The 23,788-nt window shown below is 41.2% G+C and overlaps 2 protein-coding genes across 2 annotated transcripts in view; one reads left to right on the top strand and one right to left on the bottom strand.

Annotated features, from left to right (window-relative positions):
• Positions 1 to 17,184, bottom strand: part of wdr91 (WD repeat domain 91) — a 28,139-nt gene extending 10,955 nt beyond the window's left edge. Inside the window, exons 1-9 of the mRNA XM_050052503.1 lie at positions 16,926 to 17,184; positions 14,753 to 14,889; positions 14,456 to 14,635; positions 14,162 to 14,368; positions 13,882 to 13,965; positions 12,266 to 12,375; positions 4,782 to 4,953; positions 4,144 to 4,341; positions 96 to 307 (exon numbers count right to left, since the gene is read on the bottom strand). Of these exons, the coding sequence (XP_049908460.1) occupies positions 96 to 307; positions 4,144 to 4,341; positions 4,782 to 4,953; positions 12,266 to 12,375; positions 13,882 to 13,965; positions 14,162 to 14,368; positions 14,456 to 14,635; positions 14,753 to 14,875 (1,286 nt within the window). The 5' untranslated portion in view covers positions 14,876 to 14,889; positions 16,926 to 17,184. The remainder of the gene's footprint in view (positions 1 to 95; positions 308 to 4,143; positions 4,342 to 4,781; positions 4,954 to 12,265; positions 12,376 to 13,881; positions 13,966 to 14,161; positions 14,369 to 14,455; positions 14,636 to 14,752; positions 14,890 to 16,925) is intronic.
• A 136-nt stretch (positions 17,185 to 17,320) lies between these two features.
• LOC126395613 (sperm-associated antigen 16 protein) lies at positions 17,321 to 23,732 on the top strand. The gene is made up of 3 exons (XM_050053217.1): positions 17,321 to 19,269; positions 20,810 to 20,914; positions 21,073 to 23,732. Exons 1-3 carry the CDS (start codon positions 18,301 to 18,303, stop codon positions 21,718 to 21,720), a joined length of 1,722 nt encoding a protein of 573 aa, XP_049909174.1. The 5' UTR covers positions 17,321 to 18,300; the 3' UTR covers positions 21,721 to 23,732.
• Positions 23,733 to 23,788: the final 56 nt, after the last annotated feature.

The following is a 23,788-nucleotide window of genomic DNA, read 5'->3' as shown; positions in this document are numbered from 1 at the left end:
GTCCTCTGATGGTGTTCAGTCATTTCTTAGGCAGGCTCAGAGATGTGTGAGATTTTGAGCAGTTAAACCAAACTGGAAGTGTGTTGAAGGCTGACCTGCAATGCATGATGGAGGAGTGGTGTTCTCCGTACTCCTCCTGACTGAGTTTGATGAACGGCTGTTCAGCTGACAGACCTCCTCCCTCTGCTCCTCCTCCTCCTCCTCCTCCTCCTCCTCCGCTCCTACTGTTTGAGGAGGAGTCAGAAGGTTCGCTGGAGGTCTCAGCAGAAGGCTCTACCTCTCCTGCTTCCCCTCTCTTCTCTGGTGTCTGAAGATAACACAAGGAAGGATACTGTCAGTGTAAATAAAATCGATGTCCAGTCCCAGCAAGCCTCCATGATGCAACATGATGCAGTTCATTTGGATTCAAGCTGCTCATGGCTAAATAAATTATTATTCTAAGTGCCCGGCGAGACCAGAACATTTATTTGTGCACCCTTGTGCAATAGCTGGTGCTGGACGCTACTGCGTATGGGTTTTAAGGTCCTGACACACCAAACCAAATTAGCCAAAAAAACGCTGACAAGGGCCAACTAGTGCAAACGGTGCGGGACACAGTAAAGAATCCAGAATGACAGCCGCTCACCCAAAATTGACATTGACTGACTACCCACCATCAGCTTGGTGTGTCAGGGTACTAAGGCAAAGAGGTACAGTGGTTGGCAAGCTATAAGTGAGCATGCTAGCTAGCTGGTAACATACTGCACTGGTCAGCCAAAACAGCTTGTAAACTAGCTGGCTTGCTACCTTCAGCTAATAACCACTCAGCAAGCCAGCTAACTCAGTACTAATCAGTTAGTTAAAACTGATTATTTAAGGGCATGTATTTTTAGTATGGACTCTGTTGGGATTCACAGGACCACAGTTGGTTTATCATTTGGTAAAATCATCACTGGACAATTTAAAGGTTTTTTCCTCTGCATGCTCTTTGTCTTCAAACAAAGAGGGCTATGCGACACCCATCTCCACAGGAGGTCTCACCTCACACCACAGTGAGACTCAAGTCCCAAAACTTGATTGGACAAGACCTTTTACAGTGACATGTGACTCTGTGATGTCACAGGCATCTGTACAAGATCTGCTCCCTTCCACAGAACTTTTTTTCTTGCCCTGGAGCTTCAACAGCTCACACCGCTCTCCGGCTGGGCTTGGAACAGCCCAGAGGCCTAAACCCCTGCTCCAGAGGCCCAAACCACTAAAGGGAGAGCAACTGATCACAGACTCTGGCAAACACAAGGTTTGCAACTAGCTTTCCAGCAACAAGGAACTAAGTGAGTTAGCACCCAGCGTCTAACTCTGCGAAACCCTGAGCGACCAGCTTCCTCGGAGTTTCACCTTTGGAACAAAGGACACAACAAACACTGCAGCTGAAACCACACGTTCCCAGCCTTCTTCTGCCGGCTAACAAAGCAGCACACCACCAAGTGACTCTTTCTTCCATCCACCCAAGGATCGGTAATGTAACAACTGGGCATAGCTTATCACAGCTTTACAGGCTAAGCAAGACTGTTTGACTTGTCGTATGTGATTTGATGCTGTTCATTGAGTTATTGTTGTGATTGTTTGCAGTTGGGTCATTGGTTTGTTGGCTTCGCCAAAGCTAAGTGTTTAGTTTGCTAATACTGTTCACAAACAGATTCTTGCACACAACTAAACAATCTCTGCACTAATCCAGACCGTTTGCAACCACACGTCACTTCACATAGACTCGTTAACAAACAGGCTTTCAACAGAGCTACACCCAAACAGGCATTTCAAAGTTCCCGCTTCTTTTCCTTTGTCTTTGTCCTGACCACACGGTCAGACAAACACCTCCCCCGAAACTGAAGCAGCCTTGATTCGGCCATTTTGGTAGTTCTCTGTTGTCAGCCATTTTGCTTTGTAGGCCAAACGGCTCCTTGATCACCACACGCGCCTTTGTCTTTCTCTTCTTTCTCTCTCGCACACACACACACACACACACACACACACACACACACACACACACACACACCAAGCTTGTATATAGATAGTTAGAATCTGTGTGTTTTGTTTTGCTTTGCTTCCTTAATGAATAAATATATTTTTGGAATCGTACCTGCTGTCTGTTTAATGTTGCACAAGAGTGAATGAATAGTCAACCTCTGCTGCGTCAAGAACTCCAAAATCCTTCAGGCCTTACTGTTAATTTTGGTTGTTGTCATTAATTTAATTATTAATCAAACTCCAAATTAATAGTTTAGCGTATTTTATGAGACTGATATCTTTAACTAGCTATCATTTTTCCCTTTACGGGAATGGTGCCCCACGAGGTGATTTAATGTTAATTAAGTCACATTATTTAACATAATTATTAATAATAATTATTAATTATTTCCGATAGCCAATTAAAGGAGCAATAAGCGAAATTCATCATTTCTAGATTGAAGGAATTAAAAAATTGCTATGTGAAGAACTAGAGGTGTATTTCATCTGGAGTATAGCATGACCTCACACACCCTCTCTCTGTGTTGATCTCCAGCCCATTGTTTACAGGCCGGTCCGGCTGCGCGTTCATGTACGTTCATGTGAACCCCGCCTCCTCCTCCTCCTCCTCCTCCTCCTCCTCCTCTCGAAGCCCTTGGCCCTCCCTCCCTATAAAAGTCTACAGCCGGTGAGCAATGGCAGCACATATTTTCGAAATGAAATGGCAGAGAGCGGAACGTCCACCTGAAGACGACCAGGATCTGACATTACCTCTNCAGGCTCCACGCTAGAGCTCGCCAGAGCCGGGAAGCAGGCTCCCGGAACGTTAGCATGGCAGCCGACTGGTGCTAACCCTAACGTCCCCATGCTTCTCCGCTCCGACTCACTGAGCCTGGCGGAGAAGCGTGGGGACGTTAGCACTAATGGGCTGCCATGCTAACGTTCCAACTCTTCTCTGTGAGACCGTGAGCCCAGCTCCCGGCTCAGTTGGAGTTGGAGCGTTAGCGTGGTAGCCAAGTAGTGCTAACACTAACAGGAAAGCAGGGAAATAGCTAAATACAGCAGAGACCGAGAGTGAGTGAAAGACATTGCTAACTGCTAAACTAAGTTGGCTGTTTAGGTTTTATTTCCTCGCCCCTGTGGCGAGTGAATCTGCCTGCAGTGAAAGCGGGGGCTAACCGGTGCTTCCTCCTCATGCTCCACTTCACTCAGCTGCTAACACAGCCAGCTAGCTGGGAAGCTAGCGGCTCTCCGTTTGGATCCAACCGGAGCACCGCACCCTGGTTTGTTATTCAGGTTAATGTGGGAAGAAGCAGCGGGTATATCAGGCAGCTGAGTGAAGCTGAGTGAAGCGGAGCCTGCGGAAGAAACACCGGGACGATCTGGATGTGATAGTCCGTGCTGCGGTACTCATCTCGCCGGCACAGACGAGGCGAGTGTGTGTGGGGGGGGGGGGCTCATGACACACTTTGTTTTGCTCTACAGGCAGTGCACAACAGCGAACCTAGCGGTGAAACGATTTCGCTTTTTGCCCCTTTAAATCCCAACATATTTGGTGCCTCCGTGTGAAGCCTAGTGTGTTGGCCCCAACATTTATGGTGCCGCCGAGTGAGGTAAATATATGTTGACCCCAACAACTCCCTACATGGAAGTACCTACGCACAGCTATTAGTTCCAGCACTCACAACATTTCTGTTTATGTAGAAAAAGATAAAGCGTGTTAATTGGTGCAGATTAAGGTGTTGAAAGGCATATTCTTTAACTCTGAAGAGAGCTAGGCTGGCTGTTTCTTCATGCCTCTAGTCTTTATGCTAAGCTAAGCTAATAACTACCTGGTTCTATTTATATACTTGGGGCCCTGACACAACAAGTCGACAGTTGATCAATGTCAGGCTGCTTTTTGTGTAGTGTCCCGCACCGCTGGCGCTCATTTGCCCTTGTTAGCCCTTGTTGACTATTTTTCAGCCGATTCAGCATGTTGAAATGGTTCATCATTGTTTGTATTATTGTTCACTGGTGCACAGTAGACATCATTTGCTGGCTGGCCATCAGCTATAGTCTTTGCGATGTGCTCAAATGCAACTTTTTGGTTGAGACACAGATGACGTGAGGCAACGCAAAGGTCGGACTTGGTCACTACCAGTGACACCCATCAGGTACCTGTGGTGGTGGTTTGGAGAAAAGCTCCTTCCTCTCTTTCTCATGGTCCTGGATTCTCTTGTGTCTGGGATGGGATGGCTGGTTTGTTGACTGGTTTGTTGACTGTTGGGACTGGGAGCTCGCAGGTTCACTGGCTAATGCCTGGCTGGAAACTGGCTTCACCTCCTTAGCTTGGACTGCCTCTTTTGACTTTGTAGGCTAGAAGAGACAAATTAATGTCAGATACAGACAATGATCTCAGGTCAGAATTCTATCAGCCACTCGGTGTTGAGGACCTCTAATGTGGTTGCCAGACATTACAGCCATAAGTTGCAGGAGGATGACTGAAACACCTGTGTAACCCCCAACAAGGCTCCAAAGGGACGTTTTAAAGCTTGGAAAAGCCACATCCTCTGAGAGCAAAGGGGTGTGGTGTTGATGACAGTGTGATAGTCTGAGGCACCAATCAAACTATCAATCAGAGTAAAAATATGGTCACTTTGGGTTTGGAGTTTTTTTTACTCTGAATGATCTTTGGTGATGGGATGGTCACTTTTAAAATGTCCATTGAGATTCGGAGAATAAGAAGGCAAATGATCTCTTGGGAGCTGAAGTTGTGCCAAAACCTCTGAGCTTTTAAACATCTGCCCCACTCTTACCGGATTGGTCGGTAGGTCCTTCCTACCCACTGCTACCTGGCTTGGCGAGGACCCGGTGGTAGGCTGAGGGGGTTTCCCCGGCGTGCGTCTGCCCTGCGGCAGGAATGTAGAGAAGAAGTTTCTGGAAGGAGTGGTGGCAGTGCTGACAGGGCGCTGGCTCGACACCAAGTCCCTAAGAGGGCATGGGGGGGCAAAAAGTGACGAAGTTTGACAACAGAGAACTGAACGAGTACAAAGCTGTAATGGAGTCAAGAGTTGAGAGCATGCAGAGACAGACTGGTAAGAGCTGGACAAAACCTTGTCATCGACACATCCTCTCATTTTGGAGTTGATCTCACCTTGGTGCTACCCTCCAATAACATCAAGGGGGTAAAATAACTTCATGAACAACAAAGGTAATAATAATATAAATTATAATGCATTTTATTTATAGGCTCCTCAAAGCACTTACAAGACACAGTTAAAACAAGCAATGTATCAATGGATCATGAAGTCAAACAATTCAGTAATATACAATAATAAGTTAATAAAATAACTGGACAAAAATCAGAATTATAAAATCTATGTATTAAATCATCATCACAAAGTCATGATCAGTGCAACTCTCCGTGTGTGTCACCATTAAATCAGACCGAGTATGCCAGCTTGAGAAGGTGTGCTTTCAGATGAGATTTGAAGGTGGAAAGGGAGTCAATAGCGCAAATGTCATGGGAGAGAGTTCCAAAGGCGGGGGACAGAATGGCTGAAGGCTCTAAAACCCATGGTAGTCATGGCAGATGGTAAGTTGGATTGCAGAAGAGGATCTAAGAGTATGGGAGGGTGTGTAGATATGAAGGAGTTCAGACAGGTAGGAAGGGGCTTGATTATGAAGGGCCTTAAAGGTGAGAAGCAGACCCTTGAAACTGATGCGATATTTAACAGGAAGCCAGTGAAGGTGCTGGAGAATGGGAGTGATATGATCTGTGGAGGGGGTTCTGGTAATGATACGGGGGGCTGAATTCTGGACCAACTGAAGTTTATGAAGACACTTGAGATGAGGACCAAAGAGGACAGAATTGCAATAATCAATATGGGATGTAACAAAAGACAGAACGAGTAAAGTGGCACTGTGAGGTGTAAGTAACAGGTGAAGACGATTAATATTACATAGATGAAAACATGCAGAGTGAGTAACATTTTTGATGTGTGCCTCAAAGGACACTGTACTGTCCAGGATGACACCCAGACTCTTAACCTGAGGGAAAGGATGGACATTGGAGTTGTCAATGTTTAAAAACTATGCAGTTTAGCCAAAGTAGATTTAGTACCTACAAGGAGAACCGCAGTTTTATCACTATGATGTTTGAGGAAGTTGTATGACAGCCAAGATTTAATAACCAATGAGCAGTCATAAAGGGAATTGGGTAGAAGAGTGGAAGTAGGCTTGGTGGATAGATAGAGCTGAATGTCATCTGCGTAGCAACAAAGGTGTGGAGTGGTGTTCCCTTTGCACTATGAAATAGGTGGGCTGCAGTGCTTTCATAGGTATCCTAAGCAGCTTTGATGTCATGAAATACAATGTTCCATGTGTCATTGATAAAGACTTTGTATGGTACCTTTGCCCATATTTTACTGTTGCCTAAATTTTAGACTTAAGACCAGCTATTGTACATTTGCCATGCCATTAGCCAGTTTTCGATTTTTCTAGATTTAAAGCAAGTTTTGACCAAATATCCATAAAAACTGCAAAAGAAAATGCAAACTAATGTGCATTTCCATCAATTGCAGGTATGGGAATACTTTTCATACCACACTGTAAATATGTTTATTGTGTTAAGTTGGGCATTTTAACATGGGGGGGGGGGGGGGGGTATATGGGGATTCACTCCCTCTCCGAGACAGTCTCAAGTGGCCATTCGATGGAAACTGCAGTTTTTGGTACTTCAGCATCAGCTTCATCCTGAGGTTGGCACTAGATATTATCATAGTAATAATGCTGAAGCTAAAGACAACAGCACACAGCAATGTGAAACAGCGACAAAGAAAACACAACTGCAATTTTTGAACATAAGAAACATAATCAACAATGAAATTAAAAGACAAGAACAAAAATGAAGATGGTGACAAGACATTCTGGTTAGCGAAGCAGATGAGATTTTCCATTAGTGGGGAGAAAGGTGACGATGAAAAAGTAAAAATGTATCAATGTTTGTTTAGCCACATTGTTAGCCATGCTAACAATGTGGCCCTAGGAATGACGGACGGTCCACCACCATGAAATTTTATACAGACATTCATGGTTCCAAGAGAATGAAGCCAACTGACTTTGGTGATTTCCTGACTTTTTATCCTGCACCACCAACAGGTCAACAATTTGTGCTGTCCAATACATTGCTTTTTTCTAACCATTTTTCTACACTTAACATTACAGCCTCACAGAACAGCTAGGCTAGCTGCTAGCTGTCCTTCTTATACTGCAGCAGCCTATACATTGAATGACCACAGAACAAACTGAAACACACACAGCCAAGAACTGCAACACAAGGAATCTCATGTTGTTGGGTCACTATGTTTCTTCTTGTCATGTCTAACGGAAGGTGGTGTCCAGTTTAAGTCTAAATACTGACAAAGAGCATTCATCTGAATTAAGAGCTGCATGTTTAATCCTGTTGCATGGCAATGGTAAATGGACCTGTATTTGTATAGCGCCCTTCTAGTCATCCGACCACTCAAAGAGCTTTTACACTACTAGTCACATTCACCCATTCAAACACACATTCATACACTGGAGGCTGAGGCTACCATAAAAGGTGCCACGTGCTACTCAGTTTTTTAACACACTCACACACCGATGAAAGCATCACTGAGAGCAATTTGGGGTTCAGTACCTTGCTCAAGGATACTTCGACATGCAGACTGGAGGAGCCGGGGATCAAACCACTGATCTTCCGATTGGTGGACGACCCCCTCTACCTCTGAGCTGTGAGTTGTGTTCATGTATTTCTTTTGTATGTTATCTACCAAAATCTATCTGATATGTCCTCTGAGAAACATTTTCATTCTGTCATTACTGCTTTGTAGGCTTCTTTAAAGTACAGCCTGTAAATGTTCCCGTTACGGGCAGGGCTGGGCGATATGGCGTATAAATAATATCACAATGTTTTTGGGCTATATCGTGATACACAATATATATCTTGATATTTTGAATATCCTTTAAACTAGGGGACTAAACTAAAATTCAAAATAAATTACATTAACAACAAAGTTCAAAATAAGCAGCTAGTCTTAATTGATAAAGTACTGTTATAACTTAGTTTAACAAACTACTGTTAGAATAAAGTTGAAGTATTGTTATAATAAAGTTAAATCAAGTAGACTACTGTTATAATTAAGTTTAATAAAGTATTGTTATAATGAATTTAATTAAAGCAGAACCCCTCATGCTTTTATTCTGAAGCACCCAGCTCACCTCGGGACAAAGTGTTGATGTTTTTGCTGTGAATTTGAAGCTTTCGGTCAACAGCTAGTTGTTAGCAGCTAGCAGAGAGTTAAACTGTTACCGCCGTGATGTTAAATATGAGGATTTATTCACTTATTCACCTACAAAATCACACGCCCTGCCTACTCACACTATCACCTAGGAGAGAGTGGAACAACCTACTGAGCATTTGGTATAATCAATATTTTGCCCACCACTACCACTGGAGATCATAATTAGCAAGCACAATATTCATTTCATTGCTATGCAGATAATACCAAACTCCGGGGTTTCCCATACATTAATTTGTGGCAGACAGCCACAATATCAACATTGCCTGCAACATATTGATTTCCTTTTTTTTTTTTTTTTTTTTTTGAGCCCTCTATCTCTAACAAATACATTGACAAAGGACCGGTCTGTGTCCATTATTTTCCAACCTACTTATGATAAAAACTGGCTGTGTTCCATAGAAATCTGTGAAGGTTACATAATGTAATAGAACAAAGCACAGAAAACAATGCTGCAGACTACACTGGAATGTTAACAATCGCAATAGTAATTAATAATCTAGTATCTTCAACCGCTCTGATGCATCTGCCAATGCTTGAAAATTTGTCCTGGCAGAACCAGAGAGTAAACAGACCCTCGCAAATTCAAAATGATTTTCTTTGTCATTCGTGTCTAAAACTTTAACCTCCATAACATCCACCTCCTGCTAGGACCTGAGTCTCAGTGGAAATTTGCTGTGAGGAATTTTCTTTACAACCTTGCAGAAATTCAGTGTACTCCATGTCAGTAAGGTTTACACAGCTGGCTATGTGCAACATCAAACTTGCTCTTGTGGTCTGAAAGTTGTTTTTAAGATTATAAGATTCTGGCACTTGCCCATATCTCTGTCTTTAAGTAACACCAGTAAGCGCATCCAGTTCTGTTTCTGCAATATCCCAGTTTTGAGTTTTAAAGATGAAATGATCTTTTCACAGGTTTAAGCCAGAGAGCAGTCAACACGCCAGTGGAAAATATGGCTGCTAAACCTTTAACTAAAGCCAGAAAAGTAGAACATATTACCATAAAATTTCAATTAAACACCTGGTCCCTTTCACTAGCCCGGTGTGGCTGCACATTTCAACAGATAAAGGCCTGTCTCAATTAGACGCCTGATCTAGTTGCCAAGAAGTTCATTTTTGACAAAAGTCTCTCTCTGATGTGCTGTCTGTTGGAGCTAGATCAAATGAATGATTCATAATTGATATATTATCTGAAGCCTAATTTTTACACAAGTAATATTCATACTGGTTTAAATAAACAATTTGTTTGTGTTTCCTGATCTTTGCTGAGCAACGTTTTTTTTTTTTTTTTTGAGAGGAGTTAAAGGCCTGTCCCGTATAGACGCCTGTTGATTTCAGTGATTTAAACAAATAATAGCCCAGGCTATTAACTGAAGTTTTACGGTACTCTTAGCATCACGGCACTGATTACCCATTTATTTCACTGCTCACTTGGGTAGGGTTTCAGTTAAAATCTCTGAGTTGCTCTCCCCTCAACAGCTTGTGCACAGTCTGAGATCCTCTGACAAGAATGTGCTGGCTGTTCCTGTGACTATACATTCAAGACTAAAACATGATCTGTGACAAGGAGGTGAACATGCCTTTGCTGTTACGACTGGTCGGCTCTGGAACGACCTGTCTGAGGAGTTTAGGCTCTCCAAATTACCATGTTCTTTAAAATCATTTCTTACAACTAGCCTTTACTGGCATACCAATATGTGTTATATTTTTCTGTCCCTGATATGTCATTATGCTTTACTGTATATTTAAGTGTCTTAATAGTAGTATTAAATTCAGAGTGTACTATATCTGTCAGCTCAGTCAACAGTCCTCTGTCAGCGTGTGAAAATGCTATGTGAAAATTTAAAAAAAATGGATCGTACTGACAAGAAACAACAATTCATCAGGTGAATTGTTTATTTGGCAACATCAACTGCATCACAGCACACAGTGTAAAACAGCATAAATACTGTATCATAAACAATAAGTTAGTTAAAAGTTTTTTAAATATATATTTTAGATGAATAAACAGAAAATAATTCTGCAGTTTTTTCTGCTATAAAGTGCCTCAAAATTCTTATAAAAGTGACTCTGGGATGAAGATGTATGTATGACAGCCTGTTATAACTTGCCTGGAAGAATTAAAACTCCCTCACATTTCTTCCTCCTCATCTAATTTTCTTCTCATAAAACAGCTGTTGGCACGGAAGATGAATAACACCAAAACATTAGAAATTATCCTAATTTAAAGATTGTGAAAATTCAGTGTAATTTTTTTTATTTTTAAAAGATTTTAGTCTCTGACTCTGAATTTCAGACTTTAGTCTAAATATTTCTACTTAATCCTCAAAAACCAGAGATAAATCTCAGAACTCAAATCATACTTTTAACTTTTCAGTAGCATTAGCAAAGAACTTTAGCGCCCTTAATTTATCAGGTGGTCGGCCATGATATGTTCTAAAATTCAGCAAAGGGTTCTTTTCTTCACAATCGACATATTAGACTTCACAGTAAAACTTTAAAAATAAAACACCATTAAAACAAATGCAGTCAGTCATTGCACTGAGGTAAAATTGAACAAGGAGCTAGCAGGCTAACATCAGAAACATTTCAAGTGTCTGTCCTGTGTTTTTGGTGGTTCAAAACAAAACAAAAACAAAGCCATCAGGGTGAAAAACACAAAATTGCGATGAATGGAAAGACCTTTTAGAGAGAAGATATAAGATGGCTGTCATCTGTAACAACACATTCCTTTAGGTGCTTAAACGGATATAAAAGCAGGACTTAGTTTCAATCTGTTGATCTAGTATCTTTAAACAATTTCGATCCACAGATACATCAGAATAAGAATATTCATTTAAAGCATGGCAGCCATCTGGGGGCACCAAAGGAGTATTGAACCTTTTGGGGTTCGGGACTCACTAAAAATTAGGTATTTTAGTTTGGGCGGTGCTTTATGTCCTGCATCATACAGAGTGTTGTGCGCCTGATGCACGTTTATTGGCACCTTTTGGACAAGCTGGCAAAACCCATAACCTATAAGTTGTTTAATAACCTAATCTTTTGCCAAACCCCAAAAAAAAACCTACAGAAGACCTCACACCTAACTATAACTTCAAACTGAGATGATTTTGTGTTTTTTTTGTGATCATCGATTTACGAAGATATACTTCTATTTTTGCTCCTTGTGTTGTTGGCACGGCTGCAATCACGACTAATGTTAGACTTCCCTGCAGATTTTCAAATGACTTCTACCTGGATGCTGATAAATTCTCAAATTGGCCATCACAACGGTATACTGGAAAATATCTACAACTAAATAGTGCTAAAAATATACTGACATCTAAATTAAATAAATGATGTCAAACAACAAAAATCGACTCAGATGGACGGTCTGGATTCTGATATAAATGCAGTATGCTGCATTAATAGATGTCCAGATGGGCTTACAGAGCAGACAATCAATTCCCATGTACACAGGTGTGAGGCCAAATATACAAATTACAGGAAATCATGATCAGTATATTCTGTATGATTTCATACTGGACGTGCATCAAATAAACTGATCTCATATTAAATGTGTGTACTTTTCAGTCTATTTTGCCTAATTTTCCGAGCTGTAGAAATTAAACTAGCCCATACTTTGCCACTCAGTCCAACTTTTAAATCTTACAAAGGTGCACCCACGTTATCATATTAAATATGAACGTGCACTCACAGGTTAAGACAGCCATGGACTTTGCTGAAGCATTCACTGCTACATCCTGCAAAATCATTTGGATCAAATACCAAGTTCTCTCTCGGGGTCAGCCATGTTAAAAACGGATCAACTCCTGACTTCATAAATAACTTTGGCTAAAATCATTATGTTGTTGACTCTCTTCAATCAGCACAATGAACATTAAAAACACTGACAGAATGGCAGCCATCTTAGTTGTAGTCAGTCATCAGTAAAGACAGTGATGTTAGTGTCTCACAGCTCAGTGTCTCCCAGACGGTCCATGTTCTGGACGTACACCGGCAGCTTGTGGTGGACCATCTCGTCTCCTTCTCTCTGGTCCCGACTCTCAGTCTGCAGGGCAAACAGCTGGACGAGATGAGATGAGACAAACAGGTCAGAACAAAAAAAATGATAGCCCACTACCACCTCACAACAACAAATGTTGCATCAATAAAAGAAAACAATCCTTGCACACTGATTCCCAGCTACAAAACGTATTCAAATAGACAACAGTTCGATCTGAGTCGGATCTCCGTCAGGTCAAAATGTTTGAAAATGATTACTCCACCCATATAAACACACCTATGGGCACAGAAAACACAGTTCTAAGCAAAAAAAGGAAGAACCTTAAAATGTCATACAAAAGTGTATTTATATGTATAGATAATCCAAAAAGGCCACAAAAAATTCTCCACACATGTGCATTGCATTTTACTGTTAACAAATACAAATGTGTGTCATGATAAAGATCACTGACTGTATATAAAAATGGACATCTTAACAGCTCCTCATAGCGAAACCCCTTTGCATGTTAGTGGATGGAACATCGGCCAAACAAGAAATTAAAAGTACACATCAAATAGATGTTCCCAAAGATGGTTTCTGTCATTTTGGGTAGTTCTTTTCACACTGATGTTGATGTGGTCAAGTGTTTGGTTTTAATTAGTTACTGACTGCTATAAAAAGGGGGTCATGATTGAAGTGTGTGTGCTGTCAGTGTACTCGCAATCAATGGTGCTGCTCGCAATTGGTTGGGACAGGTGGAACTCGATACTGTGGCTCCACTTGTTGATCGCTACTGCACAGACTCTGGCTTCAAATGACATTAGCCATAGAAAAAAAGCTATACCTTAATTAAATTTGAATAAAGATCAAATGTTGGGACATTTGAAAACTTGATTGTTTATAAGTCATGAGCTTTTTAAATGTAAACCTGGTGGGGAGGACAGAACCTTCTCACTAAATTATGGAACTTTTTCAAATGATGGTACATTTTAAATAAATGATGGGAGTCTGTTTCAACCAGTTGATGGAATAAAGAGTGGGCCTTTTTTAACAAATGAAAGCATGTTTTGTTTTTTTTGTTTTTCAAAATGACAGTACCTTTTTTAACAAAATGGGAGTTTTAACTAAATGATGTTATGTTTTAAAACTATATGATGATACTTTATTTACTAAACGAGATACACTATGGACATTTTAAAACTGACCTTTAAAGCTAATCTGGGAATATTTCAATGTCACAATGATGCACATAAAACTTTGAATTTGACACTAAACAATATTGAAATCTCACTGGACCTTTTTATAAACTGATGGAACTTCCAACCACTTCAAAGAACTGCTTAAGGTACCAGTATGTAGGATTTAGTGGCATCTAGCAGTGAGGTTACCAATTGCAACAAGCATGCAGAGAACCTACGGTGGCCCCAAGGTAATGTACAAAACGTGAAAGGTCCTCTCTGGTTTGTCCATTCTGAGCTACTGTAGAAACATGGCAGTGCAACACCGTGGGCTGTTGGGCTGTGTGGAAGACTATTTAGACAGAAAATGAATGAATGAATGCAATATATATTCTTATTTTATGCTGACCAGTTGGCGGAGCTGTTCGTTCTCTTCTGTCAGGCCCGTCATCTTCTGGACTTCAGCATCAAAACTCAACAGGACCGGCTGGGGTGAGAACCAGTTAAGGAACAGAAATCAACAAATCCAGAGTTTAAATGACACTCAGACACAGTGAATCATTGTGGTGCCCTTTAGAGTTTCAGACATTTGTTACAATGTCTTCACTGTTAAATCTAATGTAGCCATAAACTGGACATTACAATGCAAACTTGTAACATCACAGCTGTGGATTCCGCTGAAGGATATGCATACACTGGAAGAGGACTGACAGGAAGTTGTGCAGTGAAACCAGGAAGGTGTCGGCCCACTGTCGAGAGAAGTATGGAGAGAAGGCTGGGTTCTGCTCGGGTGTGGGGATAAATGGCAGAATGAACCAATCACGCCACTCAATCTGACTCTGCAGCTCCAACGCCTGCTTCTGGAAAAACTCTTGAGTCTTCTCCAGGTTTCCTTTCTAAAAGTAACACAGGACAAGGCATGGTTGTCAAAGGGAGATTTGCAACCACTGGTACAGTCTAGTGATCTCTCTGCAGGATATTACCTGGATGGTGTTGATGACGTAGTATCTGTACAGGCTGGTTCTCAGTTTGTTTACTGTTGATCTGTAAACGTCCTCCAGCCTGCAGAACAGACGTCTGTCCAGGTAAAGCCAGTACTCCTTCAAACCAAACAGGTCGAAGCTCTGGACAAACTGCTGCAGCTGATCGATGATCTTATCCACCTGCAGACACAACATGTTTAGATTTAAGACAAACCAAAAAAGCATTCTTTTAAAAAAAGTCCGTACCATTATACAAATCCTTGAGAAAAAAAAAAATCATATTCCCATCAGTCCTACCCTGAAGCCTTTCTCTTTGTCAGCTTTGATCTCGCTGTCCAGGTATTTCAGAGTGTTGGTGAAACCGCGGTAGATCAGATACTCTCTCACATGTTCATCTGTCCTCTCCACTGCTGACCCCATGGTGACCTCTGACCCTGTGAGGTACAATGTAATACAGTGTACAATACAGTTACACAACACAGTTTTCCTGCTATAAGTATAAAGTCCAATCTGATATTATTCAAAATCTCAGACTATATCTAGTCACATGTAACGATAGTAATATAATATTGATATATTGCCCAACCCTCTAACCTTGTACTTATAATAGCAAAAAAAAAAAGTTAAGGATGCTCCAATTCAGCTTTTTCTATCCTGATACTGATGCAGATACATCAGCTCAGAAAGAATGCCCAAATGAAAGCTCTCTCCCCTAAATTTCTATAAACTTCACTTCATGGAAGTTATTGGAATTATATAAATGCAAATTAACATGACAGCTACCCAGTCCACTCAACAAGGTCAATGATAGTGTCAGTCCAGATCCTGTGTGTAAGATCAGTGCACACGGTAGAAATAACAAGCTAACTGCATCTTTGTAAAATATGACTGGTCTGCAAAAAGGCGACAACAAGGGTGGGAATGTTTTGTCCACCTGCCATTGTTGCTGGTGGACTCCAAAATCTACCAGCCACACAGTAGATTACCAACGTTTTTTGGCTGGTGAGTGAAGCAAATCTAGCAGCCACTCGCATATTTCACCAGCCTTTGGGCTGGTGTTTGGTTCTAATTTTCAGCCTAGCTGGTATCAAACTGAACCTCCTAGATCAAAATAATTGATGGGCAGAGAATTGGATCTTCTTCACTGCGAACAATGATGCTTGCATATCTGCATTTGGATAAAACTAATGACACTATATATCTGAGTAAGAAATGTGTCGCCCACTTGCACTGTGGATGCCTTGTCTTTTGTAAAATAGGCTATCTGTTGTAAATATTGTCCTAAATATTAAGTTTGCACACAATTGGATTTTTTTGCCAATATGCTGATATATAACAACTCATTTGACCAATAACCGATATCCATATATCCACTTTTTCCCTACCTAACTTTAGTGATCATCAAGTCTCTTCTGTAGTGGAATTAACTTCATATTATGCATGCATACTCTTCTCGTGATTGCCGACCAGCAGATTGAGACATGAAACACAATACTTTTCAATATATGTAATATTAATTCATTGTGCAAAATAAGAAAAAGTATGTTGGCCAAATCTGATCAGTTCATTTTAAAGCAAATATCAGCCGACACCAATGACGTGCCAATAATATTGTGCATCCCTACAAAATATCAAATGGAAATAATACATCTGAAACATTATCATTACTAACAGAACAAATCACCATTGTTCGTTAGTCAAAATTACATTGAAAATATAAACAACCAATACCAGAAACCTAAATGGCATCATGTTATCTATATTGAGCTATTAATATCACAGTAACATTACCAGTCCAGCTAGTCTTAAGCAGCCAAACGACCTTACAAAGCTTCATCTATTGATCAAGTTTATTAGTAATATATACTGCTAAAATGATTAAGTTTAGTGATTTAAGCCCTGTTGAATATCCCCACACACTTGGGGTTCAACCCTAAAGTTCATATTCTGCATAAGCACGCCTCCTGCTGAGATAGAGAAGCATTAGCTTGACATATTATTACAATACGTTTAAGTTCTGACTTTGCACGAAACTTCTGAAACTTTGTTAAGAGTGTAAAGCATCAAATAAAATGTTGGCTGTCTGAATCTGAATGTAACGGTTTCTGTAGTGAGTAGTTTTGATTCCTTCCGCTCTGTTGAAAAAACAAACTTCAGTCTAAACTCTATCTCTCTAACCTCATGAAACTGGACATTCAGTTACAGAAACTGTCGCATTCATTCTACACCCCAGCAAACACCAAACATTGGTTATACTAAATAAGATACATTCAAGATATCTGAAAACTTGAAGTGGCCCAGAAGCTCCAATTAATCCACACTGATGTGTGCCGCCATATTGAACGATTTAGTCAGATTGTTTTGTATTCTGCGAATTTGAATAATATTTGGAAGGTAACAAATATGCCGAAACAACATGTGAATCGCTTTTTATACAAAAATGCCTTGTCGTGTCTTAATATTTACGTACCTCGCCTGATAATCAAGATTATCTTCAATGGGGCAGATTTGTATTGGAGTTCGGTTTCTTCGTGCAAGACAGCAACACGTACCGCTGTGAAACAAAACCTTCACTCCGCATAAACTGAATCAGCGTTATTTGGATCCAAGTCACACCTGGAGCTCAGCCCTGCTCCTCTGTCATATTCTGAATGTAATAAGATGGGAGATATTTACTACTACAACAAAGAGAAAACTCTCTTCCTGTTGTGCTTGTCCTCATCAGTCATGTGACGAGTTCATGTGACGCAGACAGCTCGTGGTGAACCCGGAGCGCCCTCACGTGGCCAACGTGTCACACTATAAATGTAAAGACTTGAAAATTAAACATATTGTAAATGTTATGATGACAGGGAATTTGTTTATTCACAATGGCGTTTTTCTAAAGTAATTCCTATGATTAACCTTTTTATATGTCAAGTCTTTCTAATTAACCCAGGCTAAAACAACAAGACTATTGACTCGATGAAATGTTGTCATTACATTATTAAAAACCAAGGCAGTAATTACAATGTGGGTCAACAAATGTTGACTGGGCAGTGATGCTATATTCCTCAAACAGGAATCTTACAAATTCCTCATACATGAATAGAGCGCTACAACAGAATGAATAATAGCCTAATAACCCAGACACATAAAAATCAAGAATTTTAGCAGAATACTCCAACTTATTAAAAAAAAAAAAAATGTTCATGTTTATTGAATGCCTGTAATGCCTTAGGCACTGACTATTCATTTCCAAATTCTGCAGTGTCAGTTTATGCTTTTTAGAAATTATTGCTATTATTCATTTGTCCTTGTTGACCTAATCTTAGACATTTGAATGGTTTAGAGCTGTAATATGGATGTGTGATGTTCAACATTACTGTTAGTTATGGGTTCTAACTTAAATAAATAAATAACAAAAAATTAAAACAGTGTCAACAGGCCAATCTAATTTCTAGTTATTATGCTACGTGGTGCTCTACAAAAATGAAATAATATAAAATAAAAAAAATTATACAATCAGAAATTTTATAAAAAAAAAGTGAAACTAGCATGAAAATCCCATGACAGAAAAACTACTGCATGATAAAAACATAGAAATTAAAACATACATACTTGTAATTAACAGAGCGCAAAACAATGACATATTAAACAAAAACTAGATACATTTTAATATACTGTATATATGTATGAAAAAAATATTTACAAAACTGATATCATATCAGAAAATATAAAACAGAGCACAGGTGTGGCAGAGTTTCTATGGTAACAGGGTAGCCAATCAACACAGAAGTCAACTGCTCTGTGCACAGTTACCAGGGCAACAGGTAAACAAAAAGCTCAGAGACAGAGGAGAGAACATGTCAGCAAGAGGAAAAGAAAGAGCAGAGGAGGAGAACAAGGAGGTTTCCTCAGAGGAGGAGGAGGAGAAGAGGAGTGTTGAGGAGGACTTTGAGGAGGCAATAAGGGAGGCTGCCTCCTCCACTGCTTCCAGAAGAAAACCTGGACCATCCAGACAGCAAATCATCCCCAAAATCCCAGAGGCAGTGGATGACTTCCTGAGAAACTTCCTCCGGAGGGTCAGCCTGAGACAGACTCTCAACAGCTTTGAGGCAGAGTGGTACAGCTCAGCGCAGAAATTCCTGACACATACTCTGAGGATGGGGTCGATGGGCGTCTTGTTCATTCCTGATGCTCTAACACATAGAAAGCTCCTCCAGAGTGAGCTGGAGACAGCCCGCCGAGAGACAGACCTGCTCAGGCAGGATGTGCTGGTGTTGGGGGACAGCCTGGTGAGGATGCAGAGGGAGAGGGATTTCCACCGGCTACAGTACCAACGAGTCGCTGAGGACAAAAACAGGCTGATTGAGGACTTCAAACAACTGAAGAAACACCTTGAGTCCTACAAGCCAACACTAAGGCAGCTGGAGGACAAGTATCAAGCAGCTCTGAGGCAGAAAATGTTAATCAGTTTAGAAAAGGACCGAGTTCAAAACATTATAAACCCAAGACAGAATCAGGAAATATCCCAAAAAATGAAAGACCGAAGCATGAAAAGGAGCCACAGCACTGACACATTATCAGCTAAAAGCACCATAAGCAGACATCCCAAGGACACAGAGTTTCCTGTCTACAGTAGGCTGGTGAACCTGGATCAGGTGAAATTTCAAAAATGGAAGAGACCAAGTGCCTTCAGCCTGTCCTACTCCATCAGAGCCCACAAGCTTCCCATCAGCTGCATTGACCTCCATCCACAAAAGCTGATCCTCGCTACTGCCAGTGATGACTGCAGCTGGAGGCTGTGGGTGCTGCAGGCCAATGGAGAGAAGGTGAGGGAAAGGCATTCATGCATTCAAATCTGTAAGAGATGAGATCAGATCAGATCAGATAAAATGAGACAGAATCACATAGGAGATGCAAGGACATGGGATAACATGAGATGAGATATCACATGAGATAAAATGGGATAAGATATGAGATGAGATATGATTACACATGATTAGATGTGTTAACATATGAGATGGGACAATACATGAGATTAAAGTGAATGATAGATGAGATGAGATGAGATGAAATTACATATAAGATGTGATGGAATGACATATGAGATGACATTGGCATATGAGATTAGATGGCACAAGATAAAATCAGATTATGTAAAACGTTAGATGAGATGAGATTACATAAAAGATGTAATGGATTGCGATAAGATGAGACACAAGAGAAAACTGAATGTTATAAAATTAGAGCTAGGTTGTATACCTCTATGACCCAGTCAAATTACACTTACAAGATACATCCCTGTCTGTGAAAACATGGATGCTTCACATTCATCTTCCCTCCGGCAGCACAGAAGATCTACACCATCAGCACAGTTTCAAGGTGGACACCCAAGATGAGTGTCACCACTTCAGTATATGACCGAATGTCTCCCCTCCTGTTCCTGAGATATGACGTTGAGTAATGGCCAGGAAAGTGCTCTTGCAGAACATTGTAATGTCACAGTGGTTTTGACTTTTGACCTTTTGGACATAAAATGTCATCTCTTCATCATTTTATTCTGTTTTATTCTGTGGCCAAAAACATGCTTTGTGAGGTCACAGTGACCTTGACCTTTGACATGGTTCGAATTTGTGCCAAATTTGAGGAAAATCTCAATGCAGTCTTGAGATCCTGCATTCACGAGAATGAAACGGACACAAGGTCACAGTGACCTTGACTTTGACCACAAAATTCTAATCAGTTGACGTTTGTGCCCTGAAGGTGTTATTGAGATATATGGCTTCACGAGAATGAGATGGCTGCAAGGTGACAGTAACCTTGACTGTTGACCACCAAAATTAAAGCAGTTTATTGCTGAGTCCAAGTGGACATTTGCGTCTAATTTAAAGAAAAGAAATTCCCTAAAGGCACTTGGGAGATATCATGTGCAAGAGAATGGGCCAGCGCAAAGTCACAGTAACCTTTGACCACAAAATTCGAATCAGTTCATCGTTGAGTCCTAGTGGACGTTTGTGCCAAATTTGAAGAATTTCCCCCAAGGTGTTCTTGGGATATCCTGTTCACAAGAATTAGAAGGCTGCAAGGTCACAGTTATCTTGACCTTCGACCTATTACCACCAAAGTCTAATCTGTTGATTGTTGAGTCAAAGTGGACATTTTTGCTTAATTTGAAGAAATTCCAACAAGGCATTCCTGAGATATGACATTCAAGAGAGGGATGGACGTACAACCCGTACACATAATGCCTCAGGCTGCAGTGTCATTAGAAACAGGAGTCAACTAAATCACATAATACTGTTGATGGTTGAGGCTCGCTCTGACTGGCCGATGTACTAAAATGTAATGTTGTGTAATGTATGTTGCCAGGTTGGTCAGATGGTAATGACAGGCGAGGGTCACTCTGATTGGCTGTCGGGCTGCAGCTTTCACCCTGACGGAGCAAAACTGGCAACAACTAGTGGAGACTCTACAGTGAGTTCATCTTCATCACACTAAAACTCACAATATACTGCTGCAACAGTGAACAGCTGGGCGACAGGTTTACGTAAAACCAACATAATATTAGTGTTTTTTTTTGTTTCCATGATCTTCTTGTTTTATGCTTAACTCTCTAATCGTTCTTCCTTCAGGTGCGGCTCTGGGATTTCTCCCGTGGCTGCTGTGTGTTGACGCTGCCTGGTCACACCCAGCCCACCTGGGGCTGCTCCTTCCACTCCTGTGGTCATTTCCTGGCTTCCTGCTCTGCTGACAGAACTGCCAAGCTGTGGGACCTGAACAGCCAGCGCTGCCGCCTCACACTGCGTCGCCACACTGCCTCTGTCAACAGCGTCTGCTTCCTGCCCCTCTCCAACCTCCTCCTCACCTGCTCCGCTGACAAAACCCTTGCCATGTGGGATGCCAGACTGGGTGTCTGCACCACAACCTTCCATGGACACCAGCATCCCTGCAACCATGCCACTTTCAGCTCGGCAAGCAGCATCCTGGCCTCCTGTGACTCCCGTGGCAACATCAACCTGTGGGACAACAGGAATCCTGCGTTGGCACTGGCCACAGTAGATACTGGGCCGCTGGCTGCTAACCAGGTGGCGTTCAGTCCGTCAGGGAAGATGCTGGCTGCCGCTAGCTCTGACAGTCTGGTCAGAGTGGTGGAGGTGGATTCTGGCGTGGTGAGCAGCCTGGAGGGACACAGTGATGGTGTGCAGAGCGTGAGGTTCGACCACAAAGGAGAGACTGTGATGGCAGCAGGGAGTGATGGGATGATTAACGTCTGGGCATGACTGAAAGAAAAAGAAAAACTGAAGTGAAACCAGCTGATGATCACATTTTAAAATGTTGCTTCCTTGTGGCAATCATGAAGTTCCCTCACACAAATTGTTGACACCAGTACAGATACAACACCTTTTAGAGTTTTAGAATCTATACCAACATGATTCTTTATTGATGGCTTACTCTGGGAAATAAACATTTTCTCAAAGAACATTTACCTTGAACACCTTTCATTTAATACCATTTTAACAACAGAGTAATAATATATTAAGTCTAGAAAAATCATGAATGCTTTTCAAAATTTGTCTCTCCTCTCTGCACCTCGTCTACATCATTGAGGTAACTGTGCCCTGGGAGGATGCTGTGGAGGAGGCCTATGAGCACAAGAGCCTTAACTACGCTGAGCCTGTAGCTGACACTGAGCAATGCGGCTGGAAAGCAAAGGTTTGCCCAGTTAAAGTGGGCTACAGAGGCTCGGTAGGCAAGGCAAATACCAGGCTGCATAAAGACATGGGAATTCGAGGCCAAGCCCAACGTCAGGCCATCAAAGCCCTCTCTGGTGCAGCTGAGCAAGCCAGTGGCTATTAATTAGGAGAGACACCACTTGGGCCCTGAAATACCACTAACAAATCAGAGTTCAAGGGAATAAAAGCAGAATGACGAGCCCTCTGGGGTGTTGTGGGCCTATCATCAAAACACCAGTGAAACCCCCACCCTCAGCATGGCTCCAACTATCACTCACAATCGCAAATATGTGTAGCAACAATCAACCAGTTAAACTCCATCTCAATTAAAGTTAAGCACTTTTTTCTCCTGTTAGTTTCCTCTCTCTCTTCCCTCATCAAAGTGAGGAAGTAGGGGGAGATAGAATAAATGCCCACAGAGACAACAGGGGAGAGTTCTGTTCAGAGACATCTCTTCTTGGCTCTGCCTTCCCTATGCTCTTTCCTATTTTTCTATCTACCTATGCTCTTTTCTTACTTTTCTATCCATCTAACCCTTTGGCTCCAACTCGGACCCCCTACGGCACTTTCACTCCCACTTACAGTCTCAAGTACTGTATGTGCATCAAGGGATTGTAACATCTAGTCCTAAACCAAACTGTATTTGTTCAAACAACTTTGTTGGAAGTTGTTCTGTTGATGTCTGTATATTTCATACTGCAATTCAGTTTTTGTTGACTACTGTGTAGTTTTTGCACACCAACAAAGTTATCTTTGGTGTCATTTTTTCCAACTGGCACTCAGTAACGTAACGACAGCTCTTCACAGTTCTCTCTTGCAGCTTTCTTGGATGCTGTCAGATTGGTTTAAACAAAGTGGATTATCTTGGTGTCAATTTGCTGGAAATGAAAAGTGTTAAGGTTAGTAGAAAATGTATTGATTCGTGGCACACTTTTTAAATAACTGACTTTTTAATCTTTGAGCATAGGGGGAAGGTATCAAATATTTTCAAGCCAAAAGGCTCAAGTCCAAATGAAATCATGAGTTATTGGTGTTAAAGTCCAATGGAGTCTCATTTGTTTTTCTCAAATTGGGGCTAAAATTGTCAAATTTGTGACCTGAGTCCAAACCTCTGCTGATGTGTACTACTGTCACAAGAGACAGAGCCTTCACTTTTCATACATTATAAAAATATGTGGTTATGGACACTTAAAGGGCAGTCCACAGACTTCACGCCTGAAGTTCAGTTTGCTGATCATGGTTAGTACTCCTTGAGGAGCTTTGTCAAGAAAATAAACATAACCTTGATGTCATTAGGGTTATCTAGAAGATGTCAAATTAATAACTAAAATACTGCATTACAAACTAGGAGTATTTTCTTATAAAGCAGGGAGCGTCTAACAAAACAATGCTATGGAGGGAAATTAAAAAATGTAGAATCCAGTGTTTTTAGAGCATGACTCATACAGGACCTAACAGTCAAGATATTTCGGCTCCTGCTGCTTATATTTTGTCTAAAAACTGTCCTTCACAAGGCTCCTAACTTCATGGAAACCAGTCACAGGAGATTAATGTCCTCTTTGGCCTCCCACTAACTTTCACCACACTTCAAGGAGAAAACAAATAAATCTAAAAA

Source organism: Epinephelus moara, chromosome 9, assembly GCF_006386435.1.
Source record: "Epinephelus moara isolate mb chromosome 9, YSFRI_EMoa_1.0, whole genome shotgun sequence".
NCBI lineage: Eukaryota > Metazoa > Chordata > Actinopteri > Perciformes > Serranidae > Epinephelus > Epinephelus moara.
Note: the sequence above shows the minus strand (reverse complement) of the source record. Positions and strands in the feature narration are given on the sequence as shown.

Coding starts and splice junctions, on each gene's coding strand:
- LOC126395613 (XM_050053217.1), top strand. CDS start 18,301: ATGTCAGCAAGAGGAAAAGAAAGAGCAGAGGAGGAGAACAAGGAGGTT. Junction 19,270..20,809: donor TGCAGGCCAATGGAGAGAAG/GTGAGGGAAAGG, acceptor GTATGTTGCCAG/GTTGGTCAGATGGTAATGAC. Junction 20,915..21,072: donor CAACTAGTGGAGACTCTACA/GTGAGTTCATCT, acceptor TTCTTCCTTCAG/GTGCGGCTCTGGGATTTCTC.